This window comes from Terrapene carolina, unplaced genomic scaffold, assembly GCF_002925995.2.
Source record: "Terrapene carolina triunguis isolate 2854851 unplaced genomic scaffold, T_m_triunguis-2.0 Scaffold211, whole genome shotgun sequence".
NCBI lineage: Eukaryota > Metazoa > Chordata > Testudines > Emydidae > Terrapene > Terrapene triunguis.
In genome coordinates this window covers 36,397,939-36,409,693 of record NW_020664562.1, presented here as the reverse complement: position 1 = coordinate 36,409,693, position 11,755 = coordinate 36,397,939, and the positions used below count along the sequence as shown (strand labels likewise).

Genomic DNA, 11,755 nt, shown 5'->3' with positions numbered 1-11,755 from the left:
TTTTCCCCCCCAAAACTCCTCAATCCTGAATTGGATCTTCAGTGGAAGACACACAAGTCTTAGAAGGCCAATTTTAATAACTACTTCGAAACCCAGTGGTTGTTTGAGCTGCTGAGGTGAGGGGGCATATTCACACTTTGCTGGATAACACCATACCTGAAAAAGGGGTGGGGGGGCCAAAGCAAAGGTCTGTAAGGAAAGAACATTCCCAATGAGACCAATGCTGGAGTTCATATGCATCTCCAAAGGCAGTGAGCACTGGTCAGATTTATGCTTGTGCAGAAATTAGAGCAAAAATGGGAGAGGAAGTTGTGGCTTATATTGACCCTGGAGCTGCCTAGAGGCAGTTTGGCCCCAGCTGCTAGTTAGTGCAACTCAAGACTTCCATGACTTGGTGGCAGTTATGGGGACAGATCACCCTGGCCACACCCCTCCCAAATCCTGTACACCCTCTGGGTATGTCTACACTACCCCCCCGGATTGGCGGGTAGTGATCAATCTATCAGGGATCGATTTATCACATCTACTGTAGACGCGATAAATCAATCCCCGATCACTCTACTGTTGACTCCTGTAGTCCACCGTGGCGAGAGGCAGAAGTGGAGTTGACGGGGAAGTGGCAGCAGTCGACCCTGCGCTGTGAGGACACGAGGTAAGTTGACCTAAGATACGCAACTTCAGTTACGAGAATAGCATAGCTGAAGTCGATGTATCGTAGGTCAATTCCCCCCCTGCCCCGTAGACCAGGCCTCTGTGCCACCAGCAAAGTAAGCTCAGTGTCAGCAGGCAGAGCTTAGACCTGGGGGGAGGGAGGGGGGGGCGGGGAGAAGAGGGTGTTTCCCACCTTCCTCTGTAGCATGGGTCACTTGCAGGTTTAAACTGCGTAAATGGTGGATTCTCTGTAACTTGAAGTCTTTAACCCATGGTTTGAGGATTTCAGTAACTCAGCCAGAGGTTAGGGGTCTATTACAGGAGTGGATGAGTGAGATTCTGTGGCCTGTGATGTGCAGGAGGATGGACTAGCTGATCATGATGGTCCCTTCCGGCCTAAAAGATTATGAGGGCTTCCTGGTACCAATGAAATCAAGTCCCATCCCTAGTTTCTCATACTCAATCATTGCTGTTGACCACAGTGGTTGACTGGCTTCACAAAATGTCCCTGTTTGTTAACACTGGCTAGGCCAAGAGGTCTGGCATACTGCACACCCAGCCTTCACTTCTGCTGTGTAAACAGCTGTCCCCTTATTTACAGGAGGGAGTCTTCTTTTAATCTCCTTCATGTCCCACAATCTCAATTACAATTACATGTGTACAATATTTAAGAGAGTGAACTACACATATATCAATGAACTGTTACTACAAAGCTTAGCAGAAATCAATGGGAGACGCTGCCTGTCTGGAGAGCAGTTGGTACAGAATTGTCACATAATTCCAGTTGTCTGGAGTCAGCATTTCATACCAGAAGTATGATGAAAAAAAATCCCCCTTTCTGGGCTGCTTACTCCTCCCTACGTCAGGCAAAGATTCCATTGACTTCAGCAGGAACTTAGCCCTGGTAGGAATGTTACTCCTTACTTCAGTCAGACATACAATTCCATGTGAATACTGATAAAAGCCCTGCTTCCTAAATAGCATGTCTGCAGCCTTATTACATTTTAGGTATTGATACAATTTAGTGTCCAAAACTAGATCTGCCAGTGCTGGCTGCCAATCCACAGGCTCAGAACATGCAGTTTTGTTGCAGTTCCCTAATCAGACAGCAGAGTAACCTGCTAACATAGAACATCACTTAGCATTGTTCTGAAACATGACCCAATTTCCTGATAACAGAGAGGTGTTTCAGCTTTGTAGCTGTGCTCCAGTTGTATACGCATCTAGACCTGGATAGCATAAAAAAAAAAAAAAAAAAAAAAAAACACACACCTCTTGATTTATTTTTAGTCTAGACTTAATCAAAGCAGACCAAAGTCACCATTTCAGATGCATCTTCAGCTCCCATCCCTGCTTGTATTGTAGTAATTTCATGTAAAAGACCACGGTTCTGATGTGTGAAGTTACCATTCCTGTCAGAGCCATGAAGAGTTTATTGACTAATCTATGGCAGTTGTTCATATTTTAAGTTTCAGGCCATTTTGTAAGACAAAAATCCTGCCATGGACCCGCTTTTCCCTAAACTCCACTCAGAGAATTTCCATTGTATGAACTAAGTAGAAAGTTTGTGTGGATCACTGATGCTCCAGGGACCATAGTTTGAAAGACACTGGGACACTGTTGGGGGAGGAAGAGTTCAGAAGATTTCTTACTGAATACTGAAGTAAGATTTTAGTGCAGGTGGTCCCGTGTAAACTTTGCACTATGAGTACACTATCAACATGCCAGATCTGGAGGACCACACCCAATTTACATACACATACTTATTAAAAATGTGGGTAAGTATAAGCAAATACTGTACGTGCAATTGTTGCTAGAGTATTAGAAACTGAGTTCACCATCAAGCGACCTAGACAATGACTAAACTGGATGGGGAGGAAGGCGAACCCTTTAACTCTTTACATGTATCCAAAGGTTGTAAACCTTTGGTTTTTCAAAGAAGTAGCTTTGTCCACAACCTGCAAGTGGCATGGTAGATACAAAAAAGTGAAAACTGAACTTGTAGGATCCAAGTCATTTTGGCTCTAAGTGAGCATTCTTGTGTTTTTCACACCTGTTCTACAACTAAAATGAGGAATACTGCTGTCCAGTCACCCTATTTTCAAATGATAATTGAGCAAATTGGAAAGAAGGCTGTTAATGATTCATATATTTTTAAGACCAAAAAAAGGACCATTAGGAGCATCAAAAGTCAGACCTTCTTGCATGACAAAGGCCATAGAATTTCACCGAGTGATTGAGGCATCTAGCCCAATAACTTATGCTTAAACCAGAGCAGAGCTTTTAAGAGGCATGGGAGTCTGGATCGTTAGCCCTTTCTCTGTAATGTTACCCTTTTGTGATTCAAGCACACAGGACTGAAATAATACCAGATCTTTCCAGGTCTGCCACAGACATCCTGTGTGATTGACCTTGCCCAAATCAGTAAGGGTCTATGCCTCATTTCTACAAAAGCTGTAAAAATCCTCATGGGGTGCTGCAGGTTATGTTTGTAGGACACTTAAGGATTCTCAAATATAAGTGTTCTAGAAATTCAAGGTGTTCTTGCATACCAAGACACAATGGATCTGCTCTTAGGGGTGTAGCTAGATCATTGGTTCATAGGCTATAGAAGGAAATGAGACGGATTGGTAAAGGTCAGGTATAGTAATAACCCCGCTTTATTCCTAAAGTAAGAGATGTTGGATTTGTGACTAGCCATAATTAAAATCCTTACAGCAACCACTCATGAGCAAATTGTGTCTGTTAGATAATCTTAGCCAGTGCCATCACTCACATCAGAGCCCTGAGTAACTGTACATAGAGATGTGGTGGATAAATACTTGTCTAGTTTGTGGGATAATTTCCACCTCATAGAAAGGGACAAAAAAGGAAGGATTTTAGGGGATTCTATAGTTCACCTCGTTTGGGGCAAAGTTTCTCCTAGGAGATGCTGCTGCTGCCACCACCACCTCCTCCATTTATCAAGACACAGATAATATTTGTCTGGATGCTATAGTGGCTGTGCAAGGAACTGACACCTTAGGTAGTAAAACCACCCACGAAACTGCTTTCTGGCACTATTCCGATGTACAGTTCATACCTCCAGGACTGTCCAAACTCTGGGATCCCCCTCACCAACCCCCCCCCCCCCCCCCCAACAAAATCACAGCCATCACAGACAGGATAAGTTAGACAATAGGCACTGAATGAGAATATGGGGGCAAAGAGGATTACAAGTTATGTCAGCACTTCCATAAAGATTTTGTAGTGAAACAAACTTGCCCCCTTCAAGGCAAAAAATATATATTAAAAAAAAATAAAAAAAATCGGTGGCTAACATTTTACCCCGGAGAGTTTGCACAGGTGCAGGAAAGCTTGGTGCTGCTGAAAAGTATGGACCAGTTGGCTTCCACCAGAAAGCAAATTTTGGAAAGTGGCTAGACTCTGGGAAGCTGCAGCCACAGGCACTTCATTAACAAAGGGAGCAAGAAAAAGATCTAGTTAATGGGAAATCTGCGGAGCCCATCACAGCATCTCTTACCCGCAGGGTATCAACAAGGAGGTAAAGTGGAGGCAGTGGTCACAATACACATTCGGGGAAGGGAGTGTTTCCAAGCCCATAAGCAATAACCAGAGAACTTTTCACAAGCAAAAAAACCAAAACAAAACAAAAAAATCAGTCTCAAGCTTCTTGAAGCAGGATCAGAGGAGGTTTCTCCCCCTCCGCCCCCCCTTTCTGGGCTAGAAGAGGATGGGTGAGAAAAATCTTTAAAGCACAAAGCTAGGAGCAGAACTTGCTGCCATGGCCACCCAAAAGTCTCTCCCACTCACTCCAGCTTTGCTGAAAGCTCACATCACCCCCCTCCCATTATGTTAGGAACGCCTCCCCCCCCCAAAAAGCCCCTCAGGCTGAAATACCACCTAAAACAGGAGATTGTTGGAGAATAAAGTAAACAGTGATCTAAATACAAAACACCGCAAATTAGAGACAATAAAAACGTTCCTTTCCTCTGCTAGAGCAGCTCTCATTGATTTTTTTTTTTAATTGAAGGAGATTAGATTTCCTCCTGCAGCCGGTTCAAAGAGAGAAAAGGGTTGAAGGTAAGGAGAAAAAAAACAAAACAAAACTTTGTAACACAACACTTCCATGCACGATCAGTCGCCATGCTTAAGATTTTCTCCCCCTTCCTCGTTCTTTGAGCAGACACTGAAACTAGGCCAAAAAAACTTTTCCCTGCCCCTTCTTTTCTTGTAGCCACTAGAGTGAAATGTGCACAAAGAGACCCGCGGAGCTATGTTTTCTTAACTACAATAGCAGGACTAATTAGATCATAGAAGCAAGGCAGTGATACAGTAACAAGTAGCTAAACAACACGACAGAGCGAAGGAGAAAGTTTGCACCTTTAACACTTACCAATCAGACCTCCCACTAGAAAGGCGATGACTTGGAAAATCAGTAAGATCCCTCCAACAATGCACAGCTTTTTAGTGCTCATGTTTTCTATAATTGCCCCAGCCATTTTTGCAGAGATTTCCGCCCCACTTCTCTCTCACTGCAAAACTTAAGGCTCTGAAAGTGCTGCAGGGATGGAAAGGAGACAGACTCAGCACAGATTGCCCAGGCACGCCCGGATCTGGCTCCCCCTCTGCTGAGAGCTGTGATTGTGGCCGGTACTCGGCTGCATGTGGCTGCTTTAAAGAAGCAGGAAAGCGAATCACATGATACCTACCTCCTCCTCTCCACTCCCCACCCCCCCCTTTTCCCTCCCTGATCCATTCAGCAGCAGCAGCAGATATTGGTGTCAGTCTCATACAGCAGTGGCAGCCTCTTCAGCTGCGGGAAAAGCCAGAGCTGCCCATTCAAGGGTTGCTTGTTTTGGTTTTTGAATAACACAAACATGGAAGTTGGAGGTAGAAGGGCTAGTCCAGTCCAGGAGTGTCCCCTTGAGAGTGTTCTCCAGGGCCTTGCCCAGTGCAGTTTTAAGGGTGAGGTTTGCACTAGCCTAGTAGGTTTTTTTTTTCCATAATGCATTACAAACACTGCTTCCAGTGCTAAGTATTATCCATTGTTTTAATAATATTATGTTCTATTTTAGCACCTTTCAGAAGGAGAATTTCAAAGCACAATGTAGGGTAAATAAAGATGCCCCAGTGGATAAAGACTTTAACACATCACTGAAATGCAGGTAAAGGTAAAGGACTTAATATGCTGCTGAAACAGTCACCCTGGGGCGAGATGCAGATTTCCTTTAAGGGCAAACATTAACACCACAAATGAATACTATCTCCATCTGATACAGCAGGAAGAGTTTAGATGAGGCATAATGTGAATTAAGTTGAAATTTAGCCAGGACACCAAAGATCATACATCTACACAAAACAAGTTCTTTAGTGTCCACAAGCAGTCAGGGCAGTTGCTGCTCCAGATAAAGACAGCAGTAAGTTTTCTATGATATTCAGTTTCTTCCCAGTTATGCCACCATTGAATAAAGGCTCTCTCTCTTCGGTGTTCAGGTCCGTCAGATGCTACAAGGCTACATCGCCTCCTCCAATTAATGATACTTCAGCCAAAGTACTTTCCTTACTTCAGTTCCTCCAACCACTTAATTATTTTTGTTGCTGTCCTTTGAATTTCCTCCAAATTACAGACAAAGTTTGGAGGTGCCCAGAACTGAATGCAGCATTCTAGCTGCAATCTCACCAGTGCCACAGAGGGGGCTTATCAACAGCTGGTCTCTGACAGTATGTTTGCTCACATATTGCCATATCACAATCTAGAATTAATTCACTCTGTTCACCCCTGCCCTCATTAGTGGTTTCTGGCATTACTGCTTTTCAGTTATTTATGGGATTCCACAGGGACCACTGTTAACCCTGATTATTTAACATCTTGATACTTCTGAGATCTTTAATAAATAGAACATTACCATTTACAGATTAAACTAGATTGGGCGCTGTTGAAAACATCTATGAGAACATAAACAATGCAAAGGAAACAGAAGAGATAGGAATATGGGCAAGGCATATCAAAATGGGAGCCAGCTGGGAAAATATGCAAACAGCAACCAGTAAGAATAACCTGAAACATATATATATATCTATATATATCTATATATAGATATAGATATTCAATGAAATGGAGATAGCTGGGAAGCAGTAAGAGCACAAGAGACCAATAGAGGTGATAGTAAAATGAGATAAGTGTCTGCACTGCAGTATGGCAGCAAAAAACCCCAAACATCTGTATTCACTTTTCTTTGGGACAAATATTATATCTATGTGAGTCTGAAGAATGAGGCTGTTGGTCATTCAATAATAGAGATAATTAACACCTCAGAACCAGAAAGACAAGAAGTTAGAAAGAATTTAGAGAAGGGCAATAAAACAGACTAAGGGTCTGGAGGGACTGACTTGTGAGGAAAGATTAAACTACAAAGAGCTTGGCCAATGTAGGCTAATTAATTCTTGGCCAATTAGTATGAGGTGATGAGGGGGCACATGTTAACTTTCTATACGTAGAAATCAAGGTGGGGAGAAGAATTGTTTTGGGTGGTCTAACCAGGGGTAATTTTTCATGTACTTTTATCTTCCTTAACAGCGATTTAGAAATAGTCCATCCACATGTAAGAATGTGTCCTCCCTTTCAGATGTAGTTGCAGGATCAAGGCTTAAATCACTTCAGCTAAATCCCATCCTTTATACTGTTTTCTTTAACTAATAAGGGAATCTGCTTTCCAACCAACATATTCCCTCATTAAGGGAGCACTGGCACAGGTTCATTATATGCAAGATGGTACTGATGCAGATTATTCAGACAGTCTTATGTTAGCAAGAGCAAGTGAAAAAAATAGAAGGGTGGCACTGGAGATCAGCCAATAGTGTAGTGAAGAACTTTGGATTCACTAAGCATTGGATTGCCTTCTGTGGTGTCCTCCTGGTAAGGATTGTGTGTCAGGCTAACAACCTGTCCATGCAAAAATGCTTTCTGTTATGGAAACAAGCCAGAGAGACAAGCCACGTCTGTCACAGATTTGCAAATACAATCATCAACTGTGGAGAACCACGATCTGCCGGATGTAAGACAAGATAGTACTGGTCAACCAGCAAGTCCAGCTGATGCTAGGATGATGGAGAATCAAAGCTGCAAGGAAGTTCTTCATCTGAAATAAGGTAGCTTCACAGCTGAGATTAAGGCAAGAATTGGGTGTTGGAATGTTAGATCACTTTGAAGCACAGAGAGAATGACACAAGTTATCAGAGAAATGAAAATCTTTGGCCTAAGTATACTTGGGCTGACTGAGATGAAGTGGACTAGACAAGACAAATTATTGTCAGAAGGCGTGATGGCTTTATATTCTGGAAGAGAGGATGACAAATACTGGGAAGGTACAGCCTTATTATTTTGCAAGGAAGCTGCTAAAGCACTGAAGGAATTGGAACCTATAGAGTCAGGAATATTGACTGCTTGCTTTGTGATGAACCATGCAACTCACAATTGTTCAGTACCAACAGACAATAGCAATGAACAGACTATTTCTATGAAAGATTGCAGAGCATCCTTGGAAGATCAATAAATATGACATTGTTTCCTTGTGGGAGATCTAAATGCACAGGTTGGTGATGATAATACTGGATATGAAAGCATTATGGGCAGACATGGCATCCCAGGACAGACTGACAATAGAGAACATTTTGTTGAACTCTGTGACCTGTGCAATCTTTGCACTGGGGGGTACATTATTTTCACACAAAGACAGACATAAACTGACATGGAGATCAAATGATGGCTTCACCCACAAACAGCTTGACCATATTACTGTTAATAGGTGCTGGAGAAGCTCGCTGTTGAACTCTAGGGTGTATATTAATGCTGATGTCAGAAATGACAACCATCTTGTTATTGAGACAATCAAAAATAAAACTAAAGAAGGCAACTTCATGCAAGGCAGAAGGTATGTTTATGTTACCAGAAAGTTAGCAGATCCACCAGTGAAGGTGTATTTCAACCTGCAGCTTAGCAATAGATAGATCTGAAGAGTTAAAAGAAACTTATGGAAGACACAAAAGAACAATGGCAATTTTTCAAAGAAGTAAGTGTGAATGCAGCCAGAACTACAATGGGGATGAGAAAGTCTCAGAAAGAATGGCTCCAAGTAATTACATGAAGAGAGGAAAGAATTAAAGAAAAGAATTCAACAAGAACAAGACAGCCACAATACTGCCACAAGACTATGTGGACAAAGACAAGGAAGTTAAAAGATCAGCCAGAAGAGAATGGATGGAAAATTAAGCCAGAGAAGCTGAAGAGGTGACAAGGAAGGGGATTCTAAAAAGCTTTTGCTAGTATCTAAAAAACTCACATGGCAACTCTTGAACCTTGTAGTGGCATTGTGAAGGTTCAAGATGGTACAATTTTAACTTCAGACGAAGGACAGAGAGCCCCATTGGCTGGAACATCTCCAGGCTATGCTCAGCCAGTCAGAACCACACACTGAGATATCTGCAAAATAGCAGACTTACCTGTATGACTAGAAGTAATCACCATTGAGGCAGTAACTGAGACCATAAACCACCTGAAGAGTGGTAAAGCACCAAACTGTGATAAGATAGATGCTGAAAAGTTAAAAACTAGAGAGGAAGTGATTGTGATTTACCTGTGCAAGTTGTAAAGAATGGTTTGGGAAAAGGAGATTTGTCCTAAAGATTGGAGAAGAGGTGTGTGACGTTATTGACATGAACTGTGATCAGATAGATCATTGTTGCAACCAAGGTCCTATAGTTGCACCAAATCTTGTACAAAGGAGGTCAAGTGAGGTGTCTATGAAAAGGTTGTAATTTGCTGGTTATGATTATGCTGTCTGTATGTGTGTATAATTTTTGTATTTGAAGTTATGAATATTGGCTATGTACTTGCATCTCAATGTGTTTGATTATCAGTGAAGCATTTGGTCAACTTCTTGAAAAAGGACTATTCTGAGTAAATGCCCAATCAAGAACCACTTAACTGACAATGGACTTTGGGAGACTCCAGTCCACATCTGAGGAGCCTTCCTGGGAACGTTCAAGGTAGCATGTGAGCAATGGCTGCCGCCTGCAAACTGAGTCAGGCATGGACATGTGACTTGCCCATGTGACTCCAAACTCCATCTTGCTGCTGTGATTTTCCACTGTAAGAACAAAGGGGTCATTCCATGGCAGAGGATATAAAAGGCCCTGGAAACCCCTCCATTTTGTCTTCAATCCTGCTTCTGACCTCTGGAGAAACTGTGCTTGAAACTGAAGCTCTGAACAAAGGACTGAACGACCCATCCAAGCTGGGGTGTTTGTACTCCAGAGACTTGATTGGTTTAAATCAGCAGTAATCCCATCAAGCCTGAAACAAGCCCGAACTAAGAACTTTGCAATTGTTGTATGTATTTTATTCTATTTAACCAATTTTAACTCATCTATATTTCTTTCTTTTTATGAATAAACTTTTAGATTTTAGATTCTAAAGGAGTGGCAACAACGTGATTTGTGGGTAAGATCTGACTGGTATATTGACCTAGGACTGGGGCTTGGTACTTTGGGATTGGGAGAACCTTTTTTTCTTTTCTTTTACTGGGGTATTGGTTTTCATAACCATTCATCCCCATAAGGAATGGTGCTTGTGGTGATACAAGGGAACTGGAGTATCTGAGGGAATTGCTTGTATGACTTCTGGTTAGCCAGTGGGGTAAAACCGAAGTCCTCTCTGTTTGGCTGGGTTGGTGAGCCTTAGCAGTGAAGGACCCCCAGCCTTGGGCTGTGATTGCCTTGTTCTAAGCAATTTGTCCTGAATTGATACTCTCAGTAGCATCCCACCAAAGGCCACTTTGTTACAAGGTGTCATCTGTAAAATCCCTGAAAAGGGGGACCAGCTTATTTGTGATAACAGGGGATGGGTGACACTCCTATCTGTACCTAGAAAAGTGGTTTACATTATTAGAATAGGATGAAAACTGCCATTGATAAACTAACCATCAGACCATCTTGCCATTGAGTACAGAACGGACTACTTCCTATGGTTATGCAAGTGCTGGTGGGTCAATGGGGACACTTCACTGACATCAAAGTTGGTGGCTGGTCAGGGAAGGTGCATGACATTTGCATCTTTAAGAACACAGGACTGTTCAGAAAGCTACGAGCAGGGACTTTCTTTCCTGACTGTCAGATTACCATTGACAATGTTAAGATGCCAGTAATGACCCTGGGGAGACCCAACCTACCCATTGGTCCCCTGGCTCATGAAGCTATACACAAGCCACCTTGTCAAGCCCAAGGAAAGAGTCAACTACTGGCTCAGCATGTGCAGAAAGTAAGTTGAATGTGCTTTTAGTAGACTGAAGCCCTGGCATTGTTTACCCACAAGATTGAATCTCAGTGAAAAAAACATCCCAATGGTTATAGCTGCCTTCTGTGTCCTGCATAATATCTGTGAAGCAAAGGGGGGAAAGTTGCTGATTGGGTAGAAGGTGGGGGTGGAGCAGCTGTCTGGTGAGTTTGAACTGCCAAACACAAGGGCTATTAAAAGAGCATATAAGCTACAAGTGGAGCTATAAGGCTCAGGGAGGCTTTGAAAGAGCACTTTAACAGTAAGCCACTTCAATACATTGTGGTATACTGTGCTCTTCCTGGCCTGTTAAGAATTGCGTGGTGCTGGGTGTACATTTATGAATATAACACTGTTGATGCACCTATTAATTTTGTGGTGCTTGCCGTACGTTTATGATTATTACACTGTGTTTGTTGCTGATCCTATGAGTTGTGTCATGCTGTACAATAACAAATAAAGTAGTTGCTTTCAGAACTGCAAGGCACTCTGCAGCATATGTTGTGAACTAATAAGGAGGAATTATTTTTCAAAAATAATTTTATTCAGTAACAAAACCAGTGCAAAGAAAAATCTGTGCAATTTAAAAGCAAATGCATTAAAAACTTAATAAATTAATGGAACAGAGCTTAACAAGGGGAAAGAACATTCATATGCATTTTCCCTACATATACAGCAACCGTGGCTTTCACAGGTCAGTGTAATGTGAAGCTGTGATTGTCCTTAATATCCCCTGGTGTGGAGCATCAAGGATAGGGATGTGGACCCTGG

The 11,755-nt window shown here is 42.3% G+C and overlaps 1 protein-coding gene across 1 annotated transcript in view; it reads right to left on the bottom strand.

Annotated features, from left to right (window-relative positions):
* LOC113407455 (protein wntless homolog) overlaps positions 1-5,309 on the bottom strand; it is a 54,570-nt gene extending 49,261 nt beyond the window's left edge. Inside the window, exon 1 of the mRNA XM_026656004.2 lies at positions 5,048-5,309. Within this exon, the coding sequence (XP_026511789.1) occupies positions 5,048-5,153 (106 nt within the window). The 5' untranslated portion in view covers positions 5,154-5,309. The remainder of the gene's footprint in view (positions 1-5,047) is intronic.
* Positions 5,310-11,755: the final 6,446 nt, after the last annotated feature.